Raw genomic sequence first — 13,248 nt, 5'->3', positions numbered from 1 at the left:
TGGGTTTTTTCCGGGTCCTCCCGCTGCTAAAGACCCCTACGCCCAAGCGAATTATTGAACTAAAATTAAACCATATGTTAGTCCCGAAATGCCCTAGTTTGTGTCAAGTGGACGTTAATACACATTTCTCTCTCTCTCTTTCTCTCTCAAACATTTAGGTAAACTTCCTTTGGCTATCATTGGACTTCGTGAACTACAAAAACTGAAATAGTATTGAAATTAGTGGGGTTTTTTTTAGAGTATAAAAGGTGTTCTAATCCTTTTTCGTTTAAAAAAACCAATGTGTCTGTGCTTTAAGCAGGGTGGGCAATAGAGTAAATTAGTGGGCCCACTGACTGAAGTTAAAGGAGCTAAATCGCTAATATTTGGGACCTACAAATTGACACAAATGGGTCGCAACGTATATACTAATGTAATACGAATGTAATAAAACTGATTTACATTCAATCGTTTCCGTTTTTACTCTAATTTCAAAGCAGTTATGTTCGGCGAAATACGCCAGAAGTCTCAATCGAATGGCAATCTCTAGCGTCTGGTTATTCCAGTTTACAACGATAGTATTTATTGCGTATGCTCTCCAGATAAGAATATGGGCTCACCGTTTGACATGACTTGTGGAATATGTCTTACCTCGTTCTTCCGAGTCGCTTGTTACAAATTGCGCTGAAACGCATTAAACACGATTCGTGTACCAATCGTAAAATGTTTATTTTGTCTTAAATATTGGATATCAGAAGCCCATCTTTTCCCGGTAAGATCACAACACCAATGTCGATTAAAATTGACAGATAATTCGTGTTTTCATTGTCGAAAGTTTTGGATGATATTGAGTATGAGACTTAGCTACTTTAATTAGTCGCGCAGCGTATACCAGCGTATAACCCTTGTTTGTATAAATTTGGAGGCCCACTGGTACGGTTGGCTGGGTCAAAAAAAAATTTTTATCGTGTATCGTACGTTACAATAGAATAATTCCTCAACATTTAGGGAAATTCCCGTAGCTTTTTATTGTAAAAATGGAGCTTTATTTTGTATTACCCTTGGCAGCGATGCGTTTCTTTGTTATTGTAAACATATCGATCTATTTCCATAGGTCTCTATTATTAACTGAAGGTTGTTTTGATGTATATGATACAATCTGTTCTAATTTTGAAAGATTATAAAATATAGGCTAATCCCTATTTAATTATAATACTTATTCACTGCACAATAAAAGAGTAGATATAAAATCAATAACAATATATTGAAAGATGTTCCATTGTAGCCCAGCTTTTTTATGATTTATTTTTTGGGGAAAGAGGTCCCCGAGGCCACAGCTTCGTTCAACATAAAAAATATGGTTAGGTATGCAAAATATCTATGAATACTTGCCACTTCTCTCTTCAGAGTCTGATAAGTGTATAAAATTAGCGTGCAGTGATCAACCTGAAATGTGCAATGATCATCCTTAGATAAGATAAGATAAGATAAGATAAGATTTTTATAACACTATTTAAAACAATGAATTAAATTGCGTTGGCTACCTTTTTTTTATTTAATTACTTGCTCATTTTTAAATATTGTTTTAGATGATAATCAGGTGTAATTTGTCAATGTCTCATATAATTTGAAACATATATACGCACGTCTAAGACTTCGATGATAAAGGTGATCCCGTCTTTATTATTAGCCCATGCAGTCGATGCAGTATAATAATATATAGGCTACAGTAGGACATCAAACCACATTTCCTTTGATAAAAGTAATCATTAATCATGTCAGAAAAGCTATACTTTCGACTTAGTAGGCTAATGGACACATTGCAACATGCAGGGTTGGTTAGAGAATAGCCTTTGGGTGCAATCGACCGGGTGGAATGGGTGGGATCTTCAAAAGGCGTGGGCATTCGATCCCAAGCTTGTATATGACATCAGGTAGACTCGTCCGTATAATCTGGTGGGTTTTCTTCGGGTCCTGCGTTTTCCCGCCACTGCAAAAAAAAAAAAAACAAACCTACGCGCAAGCGAATTATCGAAATAAAATTATACCGGTACCATTTCCGGAGCCAGAACACGCAAACTAGTGTGGAGTGATTCATATTTTATTATTTTACACCATGGTTTCACAGGCCTAATAAAGTATAATAAAAATAAATATAACATTTTTAGCCATGTGAACATTTGTTAAATAAAAAAGATAACTATTTATTTATGTATTTTTTTAGTAATGTATAAATATAACGATATGCTTATGGGTCTGGTTGAGAAGATTTCTAATTTATGCAGTGTTTTTGTTTATTGTATGTGTCTCGTCTTTGGGGCACATGGTGACATGGAGACTATATTTTAGCACAATATATGCTATCAAGATGCACTTTACAAAAATAATACTCCGTGTACGGTGTGAATGCTCTTTCGGTCAGGGTTATAATAATAAAGATAACTGTCACTGTTGTTGGCACGCTAGGTGGCGGGCCTCATTCCCACGCTTCGCCATCCAATCAAAACACGATATGCCGTTAAACCGCGAACCACGAAGGAAATTATTTCCCGGGGCTTTAATAATGTTCTCGTGTAAATAACAGTTTATGTTTTGATAAGGTGTAAATCACACCTGGATAAGTAGCGCACCTATTTTATTAAAAAATTACAGTCGTTCTGTATGGTTTATGGTAAAAAAAATAACGTCTAATATAGGATCAAAAGCCTGGAAAAAGCCCCAAGAAGGCAAAGGCCAGCAGGAGAATAAGAAAAATGGCGACGAGATCACCAAGACGTGCGCGTCAACCGCTAAGAGAATATCTAATCGACACAGGTTGTTATTGCTACTGTAATTTACTAATTCTAGATAAAAATGAACTGGCCTATAGCTAATTAATTTAAAATGTCTGTGAATTGATAAAGGAGTACGTACGACGTCACATTCAATAGTGACATTCACAAGTCATTTATTATTGGGTTTGTTGATCCACCTAACCTCTTCTAGAGAACTTTGCTAAATATTAAAAACAGTCACATTGATCAATGTTTTTGTTTCTAGCTAGGATTAACGGCATTGAATTTCCCTGTGTAAACTCATTTTGTTTTTTTAATGTGTATAGTGTCTCACAAAACTAAAATAGCCTTACTAGGACCAAATAATTAAAATGCACCTTTTGACTCTTGAGCACTATCATGTGACTATGATTATGCAAACTGATCCACAGTGAATATTGGCTTTATCGCTACTGTGTAACTAATAGGGATGAAATTGAGGTGAGTTAATGAGGTCTTGATATTAACTTCTTGCATTTTACAGGTGACCTTCCGAACCAATGGCGACCTATAACTCCAACAGTTACACCTGATGAGTCAATTATACGACAGAGAGGGAGAAAATCAAAATCAACCACAGCAACCAGGACAAGTCCAAGAAAATCGCCTCGCAAATCTGTAACCACAGATTTAACACAATTGGGTATTAATACATTTCCACATGTTTAAACTGTTTTTTGGTTTGCTCATTCACTTTTGTGAATGCCACCCTTCAGAATTATCCTTCTGGTACATTTGTAGACACTGCCTTGAGACAATCCTAGAAATTCTAATAGGTTGATGTGTGTACAGAGTTTCATATGAAATGTACTCTGGAAAGTACAGACAGAGTCCATTTCAACCTCCCTCCATTGTTTTGCTCAGGATTCTTATAAAAACTTTTTATTTCAGATGATTCAGTCAGTTCACCAGCTGTTGAAAAAGACACAGACACACCAGGAAGAACCAATTCAGCACTTCGTGGAGTCCGGAAGAGGCTGGTTTTATATCAAGAAGATACCTCAGAAGATACAGATTTTTTAATAGTAATTGTTAAAAACTACAATTATTAATATTAATATCACCATCACCAAATGTACATGTATCTGTTTTTGTCCCCCCGCCTTTGAAGAAAGCAGGGGACTATTAAAATGGGTTCGTCCATCTGTCTGTCCGTCACACTTTTAGGGACACAATAACTCTCTTTCTAATTGAGCTAGAATGTTCAAACTTGGTGTAGGTATTTATTAGGTCAATGCCTTGATGGAGTTCAAAGATAAGCATGTTCTGCTTAGGGTAAGCAATTTGATTGGTTGATGCTTTGGGACACGATAACTTTGGTGCTTATTAAGTGAGAGGGATAAAACTTGGTGTATAGTTTCATTACATCAGTACCTTGATTAAGTTCGATAATGAGCATTTTCTGCTCCGGGTGAGCAGAGCGATAAGCAATTTGATTGGCCGAGACGTTGGAACACAATAACTCTCCTTCTAATTGAGCTAGAATGTTCAAACTTGGTGTAGGTGTTTATTAGGTCAATGCCTTGATGGAGTTCAAGATGAGCATTTTCTGCTTAGGGTAAGCAGAGATAAGCAATTGGATTGGTTGATGCTTTGGGACACTATAACTTTAGTTCTAATTAAGTGAAAGTGATGAAACTTTGTGTCTATAGTTTCATTACATCAATACCTTGACTAAGTTCGATAATGAGCATTTTCTGCTCAGGGTAAGCAGAGCGATAAAAAATTTGATTGGTTGAGAAGTTGGAACACAATAACTCTCATTCTGATTGATGTAGAATGTTCAAACTTGGTGTAGGCTTTCATTAGGTGAATGCCTTGATGGAGTTCAATAATGAACATTGTATGCTTACGGTAAGCAGAGAAAAGCAATCTAATTGGCTGATGCTTTGGGGCACGATAACTTTGGTTATAATGAAGTGAGATCGATGAAACTCCGAATATAGATTCATTATATCATTACCTTGGCTAAGTTCGATAGTGAGAATTTTCTGCTTAGCGATAAGCAATTTGATTGGTCAAGACTTTGGAACATAAGACATAACAAATCTGCTTTTAATTGAGGTAGAATGTTTAAACCTGATGTAGATGTTCATTAGGTGAATGTCTTGACTGAGTTCAATGATTAACATTTTGAGCTGAAGCTAAGCAGAGCTAATCAATTTCATTGGTCGATGCTTTGGGACAAGATAATCTTGATTCTATTTGATAGAGAGTGATGAAACTTAGTGTATAGTTTGATTGCTCGATACTTTTGAAAAAAATAAATGTGCTATTAATTAATTTTTGTCATCTATTTATTTTGGGATTTCGGCTGGGGACATCAGCCTAACTTTTGCCTTTTTTTTCCTTAGCGAGGTTACCGCTGTCACGATTCGAGCTACGATTGAATTTGTGGTTTTAATCGAAGAGTAATCGTGATGATTGAGGTCAGTCCTAGCAATCGTGTTGATCATATCGAAACATGTCCTGACATATCTGCATGTATTAGATCTTGGACTCAATAGGAACAATCCTATTGTAACACATTGCACTGTAATGGGAACCTAGCATTAGCAAAGTATAGAAAGGTGTGCAAGTTATCACATTATTCCATCATTGGTAAGAGAGGGAAGTGTTGCCTTGTTTTTACAAGTGCATATCATTTAAAGCTTAGACTCACTGCACAATTAAAGTGTTACTGCAATGATGCACTTTTGCTTTAGGCCGTATTAGGGTATCTGACAAGCTCCTGTTTCACTTTTGGATGTAATTAACAAAAAATGTAACATCTATATTGCTGGTAATGATGAAATAGCTCATAGTTCTTAAATTTACATAAGCTGGCAATCTGTTGATATCCATTTGTTGAATTGTAGCTTTTTATTATTTTAATACTTACATTTGATTTCAGTCCTATGGTTCACCAGCCAAGAAGAAAAAAGATATAAAGAAAAATCAAGTTTGTGAGTTGACTGATAAATTAAAAGCTTTAAGTCAGCAACAAATAATTGATGTTGTTCTGAAAATAGTTGGAGGTGACAATCAACTAAAACAAGTAAGTTTACAAGCAATAAACAAGTGGAATGAATACATTGTAATTACATGTTTGTATTTCTTTAGCAACTAAAAACAAAGAAAGATTCCTGAATTTATTTCAAAGAATGACTCCTCATCTTTTGGCCAGTGCTAAGGGGGGATCTTCTAAAAAGTAGTTCCTACTTCTGAAATTTCAGCAGCATGATACAATTTTTATACGCCCACATTGAAATGTGGTCGTTTATTGTCGTCACGTCCGTCCGGCGTCCACAATTGCTTGTGGACGGTCTAAAGGCTAAAGTTAACATCTGATTGACTTTAAATTTATACACAGTGTTTAAGGTCTTGAGACGAAGAAGCCCATTGATTTTCAGCGATTTCCGATAATTACTACCAGAGTTATGGACCCTTGATCACTTTGAAAAATCCTGTGGACGCTCTAGAGGCCAACGTTAGCATGGGGCAGAACTTTATAAAAACCAAACAAATTCTAATAGTTTTCTGATAATTACTTCGTGAGTTGTTGCTCTTAATCAGATTTTAGTGTATTATAAATATTTCATTACCGAAAAAAGTAAAAATATGCGACAACTCTTGTTGACTGCCCGGACGATTTAGCTGCTGTGGGCGTATGATTCAGTGCCTGGCAACCTATCTTTTACTTTACATGAGTAAGAATTTTTGTTATCTATTATATTTTAAATTTAAGAAAGGTGTGGATGAGTTTAAGCAATCATCGTTGATTAAATTATTACCATTTTATATATGTACTTTATTTTACAGGAAGTGTTAAATTCACTACCTAGACCTGATGTTACACCACTTATTAAAAATCTAGAATATTTACAGAGAAATATTTATAAATCCTTACCTAACTCCAGATTTGGTTCTGGGCGTGATGCTTTTTGTTACAGAAGAGTAAAAACACATGTCATGAGCTTCAAGGTGAGCAGTCCATACTTTGATTAGCAGAGTGTAACTTGTGTGAATATGTAATTTATCATTCACTTTTCGTGTAGGAGACTCTACATTACCGTCACATTTTAGATGTTGCACACATCATTCTCAGTAGTACACTGACATAAGATCAGCACTGGAGTTTCACTTGTTGGTTTTGGTAAACATTGGGCATAAACTTGTCAAATTTATCATGTGGAAAAAGATTTCAAACTTTTCTACCATTCACCCGAAAAATGTTCAGTTGCTTGTTGAAAACATACATGTAAACATCCACTGTGGTCCACATGTGTGGAAATGCACATGTATGGTCAAATATTCAATCACTGCATGGTAGATGCCCGTCTTGAATGATGCTGAAAAGTAGGTTATTTGGATGTTAGGTCGCGTTTTATATGCACAAATTCTCGTTGCAAAAATATTTTCGTTCCTACAAAGCCAGTCTAGAAGAAATTTTATCAGTGTTAAGTTAATATGGTGATAATCGTTTGTTGTGATGTTCAACAAAAAAATAATAAAATAATAGTTCTGCTATGATATTCTTCTTTGAAATCGGAATTATTTATTGGTAATAAAATTCATACAGTAGTGCGTGGGGTCACTGGACAGAATTCAAAGCTGTTCGCCGCGTCACGTGAGTTCTCATCAGCAAGATTATTAATTGTCTGATTTTATAGACCATTTTAGCGGGAACGAAGATGACAAAATTTCAACCCGAGAATTTGGCCTATGTTGAATAATTTTTTTCTAACAAAAGTTTAATTGGGTTTCAGACGGCTTGTGTTGGACAAGGTAAACAACTAGCAGAGGCTAACTCATGGAATACAGCTCTAGATTATATAGAGAAAGCCTGGGAAGAAGTTGGTAATTTACCTGATTGGGATGATGCTAGTCATTGTAAAACTAAAGATAGTTGCTATCGTTCATTAGCAGCATTGACTAAACAAGCTATAAAAGCCTGTTCTTTACAAAAGCAGGAAGTGGAAGAATTTAAAGAATGGCAAGTATTAAGTAATTTGTTTAATGAATTGATAAAAACAGATTGTAGTAGTCTGGCTGAAAATTTCAATGAAACTAGCTGAAAGAATATAAACCTTGTAAATGCTGACATTTAAAGTACAGTGGACTCTGTCAAATCAGACATCGTACGGGATTGTTACAATATGTTGGATTACGCAGAGTGTCGGAATACTCAGTTTTCTCAAAACCGGAAGTATTATTGTAACTTCGAAAACCGGATGTATTATTGTAATGTAGCTTCGAATCCCCAAACGTTATTCCTTTTAAATATGATAAACCTTTCTGTACATTCAAAATTTTATTCCATTAATTTTTATTTCATTTAACATGCGTAGGCATTTTGAATAGGTCAAATCTGTCGTTAATTTATCTTCTTCATTGTTTTCAGTTGATCGCACACTTGTCTTTGGCATCACATATTCATTGATAATCTGTCGTTCTATGTCCAGGTCGTGGTCACACGGTTCGGATAGATCCATGGGGTGAACAAACTTACGTATTCAGGTTAAATCGGCATACGCAACAAATGTTCCCAACAGGTGCTAGGAATATTTTTCTGACTGTGAATAATTCATGGGTATTCTTGAGTATTTGTCACAACTGTCTTATAAGAGATTATAAAATTATCAAAGTAATCAACAAAGACCTACGCGAGCGAGTTTTAATCTCACCGATAATTGATTGGTGAATTGATTGATGAATTGATTGGTGATTGCTTGTTAATCTTTTGTGGCTTGACACCCACCGATTTGAAATAAAGGTGTTAAAAATGGCTTCCTAAACCCCTCCAGTGAAAACCATGTCAAAAGATCAAAACTGTAGAAGACACATTTTGTGCAAGATAGGCTGTTTAAAAATGTATTGACCTGGATGGCGTACTATGTGAGATCTATGCTTAAGTAAAAGTTTTGTTCGAATTGGACAATGCCTCTAGGTGCTATACCGAAAGCTATAAAAAATAAATGTTATGGGTGGCTATTTGGCAACAGTGTTTGTCATAGCAATCTTAATGCCAGGTGTGCCACTAGATCATAGGTTGGACATACCACTCATGGTTGTTTATAGGGTGTGCGCAGGGCTGCCGACAATCAGTATCGCAGAGCAATTTGCGATACATATTTTGTCCGTTGCTAACCAAAAATGCAAATCTTAACGTTTTTGATTCGCAGTTGCGAATCATTAATATGCCTGTCATTTTGGATATTGACACAAGAATAATCCACATTTTGAAGACTAGAAGGCTTACTCAATACTTTCAACGTGTATAAAATGTTGAATAAAATTTTATAAACAAAACTGAATTCTCTGCATGACATTTTCTTCTCGAACTACCCAGACACAATAATATATAAACAGGGACATAACTCTATGAATAGGGACTATTAAACCGGAAATAGGGAATCAAGTAGTACCACTCACGTCGCGAGACATCAAGTAATTTTATCATATTCATTTTGAAAGAAATAAATCCAGTGTATCCCCCAGGTATTGTAAAAAAATATAAAAAATAAATACATGCTAACGTATTGTAAAATGATAAATCAAAGTATAAATTCCCGTAAAATATTATTGTTTATATCGCGTGTGTCTAGTTAATCGAGGTGCGCCCGATTGAATAAAAATAATAATACACATCAAAAGCAGACGAAATTGTTTTCTAACGAAGATTTCTAACGTTACAAAATAATAACAATTAAAATGAGTGGGGCTTCGGAAGTCACTGTCAAGAATTGGCTTCAGACCTAACTAAATGTCTACATCACATTCACAAATCATATTTGTTATGAATTAAAGTAATATCTTGTTATTTAGGTGTTTTACGTTGAAACTGAAAAACTGCTAATCAATTTTTAAATTTGCTAATCAAATTTGACAAAATTGGACTTTTTGATCAACTGTGAAAAATTACCGACAGCCCTGGGTGTGTGCAGGAGTGTTTGGAGATATGCCCTGGACAAACAAACAAATCCACAAAATGACATCTCGTCCAAGGTAAACTATCTGCTATCTGCCGCATCATTTAATCAATGTTATTTTATTTTCCAGGTTGTTAGAAGTGAGTGTAGAAAGAGTTGAAATGAAACCTTGTATAGCAATGGTGGATAAGAAGATATCTAGCTTTAAATAAACCTTAACCTTGTTAAAAGCATACTCAATAATATACAGTGGAAATGTCATTTTAAGTTAAATGAAATTTTTCAAAAATTGATTATTAATGTTCCATTGTGTTGGGTCGATAAATTGTCTAAGTTTAGAGAAAGGGCTATTTTTGATATCAATGCTTGAAATTGATTTCATCCAAATAATTTGTTGAAATATTACTAATAAGTCTTACTGTCCCCTTTCACTTGAGACCTGCTGAGAAGAACAATCTTCATTTTTAGCCTGGTTCTCTTTGTCAGGTGTGGCTATTATTGAACTTGGTATTTCATGAAGAGTGGGCAGAAAAATCACTGCCATCCCATTGCAAAATAGTTTGTGCAATTTATACATCATTTTCCATTATGAGATTAACCTGTAGGTGATGAGTTGATGAATGTTTTATAGAACTGTGTATATAATATTGAAATAAATGAGATAACTTGTGGTACATTTTAACCCTTCCTGAGCTAACCACTTCATACCCATAGAGGGCTATGCAAATATTGAGTAAAAATCAAGCTTTAGACCCTGTTGTGAAAAACCATGCATACCTTGAATATGAATGCGACTACAACTGTAAAATTGCAAATGTATATCCATTATATATGACTTGGGATTTTTGCATATGTTTAGTTTAGATTTTATGGTTACTATGGTTACCAGTGTGTTTCAAAATGGCTGCCATATTATTGTCATAAATGAAATATTGGATATTTTCTTGTCATTAAAAAATTCAAGATGGTCAGGAATAAAGCTATATGGATTATTAACATGATAGATATCTCTTTTGTAAGAATAGTATAGGTTTTTGGGGAAAAGTCACTAAATTGTGATAATAATGTTTTTTTCTAAAAATAATAAAATGTAAACGAGCAGTATTGACAATTTTGCGGTAGGCAACACACATATAAAAATCATCATTAACAAGTTTTTATTAACAATAAAATAAAAATAAATTAAATATTTGGAAAATAACAATAATATATACCGAAATATTCACATTAGGGTTGCCATGGTAACCAATTTGACCATATCGTATACGTCTATATTGGTAGCGATCTACGTGCGCGACTGTATAAAAGCAGACGAATAATTTCTTCCGGAGAAGTCTCCCTTTTTTGTGTCTTTACTTTGTGACAAACATCTGAATTTTCATCACAAGAAGAATCCCCACTAATAGTATAGTCACTACCCGAATCCAATATAGGCGTGACGTCATCGACATCGGGACTCACGGCTAAATTCAGTCGCAGTCTTTTTGTTGTGAAGGACGCCATTCCTCGGCTGTTCTGACTATTGATGGCTGTTCCGTCAATAGAGGAAACCCCCTCGTAATAAAAACTTGTAATAAAAACTCGTGTTATACACCATCTAAGGTTAAAACCATGCTTTTACAGGGGAGTAAACCAAGTTAAATAAACTTCCCGACTATCGTCGGGTGCCGCTCTGACAGACTATAAAATTATCCCGACGATTGTCGGGATTAGCTCAGGAAGGGTTAAAGATATAGTTTAAAGGGACATTAACACTCTTGCTGGCTTGACAGCTCCAGAAATAAAAAAAATAGCCTTATTCTAAGTACTAGATGTGTTAGTGTCTTACCTGTTGTGTAAATTATCCATTAAATCCTATTTTACTTGTCCAGAGGGTTCGAAAATATTTTTAAATCCAAGTCACATTTGAAAAGCTTTACATCAGGCTTTTCAAATCATTTAGTTGAATTTTTCCAATTTTTTTAAATTAGGTGTGTTAAGATGAAATTTGTATCATCAATTAATTAGAATATTGTAAAATAGTGCAATTTGTTGACCGAAAAAGATTGGGACATATTATTCAGTTACAACAAGAGTGGTATTGAGCCTTTAATATAAATTCTATTTTGAAATTGCATTTGTAACCTTCATATAGGTAAATGGAATAATTTTGACAAGATTCTAGTAATCTAAGCATTGTTGAAGAAGAATTTTGGGTTACAGCCTTAAACAATGTTACATGATTATGAGCAAGACCTTTTGCAGCATACTGTTTGTAAGGTTTTCATCTTCAGGTTTATAGTGCAAATTGAACTGTAGTGCTATAATGAATTCAGTTTATAATGGTAACAATTGAAATGTTTATATTAGAATCAAATTAAATGTGAATAAACTGATTGAAGACAAACTGTTGTGTATTTTACTTCCTTGTGAAATCATCTGTGTGAGAAGCTAGTATTATTTAAAGATATGGTAAACAATCGTTGTTTCTCAGCATGCGGCATTAGATGGTCAAGTTCGACCTCAGATAATACTTTATCTATTGAATATGAAATCTAACTTGTATCTCTGCTGAAAATTACCGTACTAAGTGAAGTCTCTAAAATTTTCTATGATAGTTGCTTTAAAAAGTCCTTATCTAAATCACAATTTCTGACAAATCATGCCTATTTTCACATTGTGTGGGGAGCAGAAGCACTAACCAGTTTATATTTTGGCCAAATTTGGTTGGTTCAATGGTTGAGTGCGAGACATTAAGTAATATATTGATATTGCACTAGTGCATTAGCACAAGTGCTATAACTAGATGTACTCTTCAAAAAAAAAGTAGGGGATATTGAAATGCAAATACCTATGCATTTTGCAATATGATAAATGGTCATGGACACTTGACATGCTTTGAGAGTATGTTCACAGATGAAGAACTTATCCCCCAACAGAACCACTGAGCTACACATGCGACACGCAATAGCGCCATACACGTGGGAGGGGTTCATTGTCAAATTGGACACTTCAAAGAAGGGTTGACGAAAACTGCCGCATGCTGTTACGTTTGATTGGGAGACGTGTTCGTCAACGGACAACACTGCAAGAATTGTCCGTGGCGCTGCAAGAGGAGTGGGTCAGATTGCCCCAAATTGTGATTGGACGTTGATTAGGAGCATGCCAGACAAAAATCAAAAACGTCCATTTTCACTTTTGAGGTATATATCATTGCGAGTGAAATAATGGGGAGTGAAATGATGGGGCCTGTCGGATAAGCCGCCCATATGAACTGTTTATGTTCATGTGTAGGCAATTGGCCTGTTATCATAATACACTGGTTACCTCTAATAAAAACAGTAGTGCATTTCCGCAGTTTTGTACTGTTTCTGAATAGTATATTATGCAATGTCTTGCACAAGACCTTGAAACGACTTCAAATACAGACACTACCCAGCAGTGCATTTCAACGAAATACATCATGCAGGTCCATTAACCAGAAAGCAAAATTAGATATAAAACACCAAGAACATGAATCTATCATCTGAGAAATAGGTCAATCGTACAATGAATGATGAAAAGTA

The 13,248-nt window shown here is 34.9% G+C and overlaps 1 protein-coding gene across 1 annotated transcript; it reads left to right on the top strand.

Annotated features, from left to right (window-relative positions):
* The first annotated feature begins 2,491 nt into the window (after positions 1-2,491).
* LOC126830157 (uncharacterized) lies at positions 2,492-12,089 on the top strand. Its single transcript, XM_050560449.1, has 7 exons — positions 2,492-2,793; positions 3,277-3,435; positions 3,684-3,817; positions 5,686-5,829; positions 6,594-6,755; positions 7,541-7,767; positions 9,834-12,089. The coding sequence occupies exons 1-7, from the start codon at positions 2,733-2,735 to the stop codon at positions 9,913-9,915; spliced, it is 969 nt and encodes a 322-aa protein (XP_050416406.1). The 5' UTR covers positions 2,492-2,732; the 3' UTR covers positions 9,916-12,089.
* Positions 12,090-13,248: the final 1,159 nt, after the last annotated feature.

This window comes from Patella vulgata, chromosome 8 (assembly GCF_932274485.2).
Source record: "Patella vulgata chromosome 8, xgPatVulg1.2, whole genome shotgun sequence".
In the NCBI taxonomy this organism is placed as follows: Eukaryota; Metazoa; Mollusca; class Gastropoda; family Patellidae; genus Patella; species Patella vulgata.
The sequence above is the reverse complement of the archived record's forward strand: the minus strand, read 5'-3'. Positions and strand labels throughout refer to the sequence as shown.

Coding starts and splice junctions, on each gene's coding strand:
- LOC126830157 (XM_050560449.1), top strand. CDS start 2,733: ATGGCGACGAGATCACCAAGACGTGCGCGTCAACCGCTAAGAGAATAT. Junction 3,436..3,683: donor CACAGATTTAACACAATTGG/GTATTAATACAT, acceptor TTTTTATTTCAG/ATGATTCAGTCAGTTCACCA. Junction 7,768..9,833: donor GTGGAAGAATTTAAAGAATG/GCAAGTATTAAG, acceptor TTTATTTTCCAG/GTTGTTAGAAGTGAGTGTAG.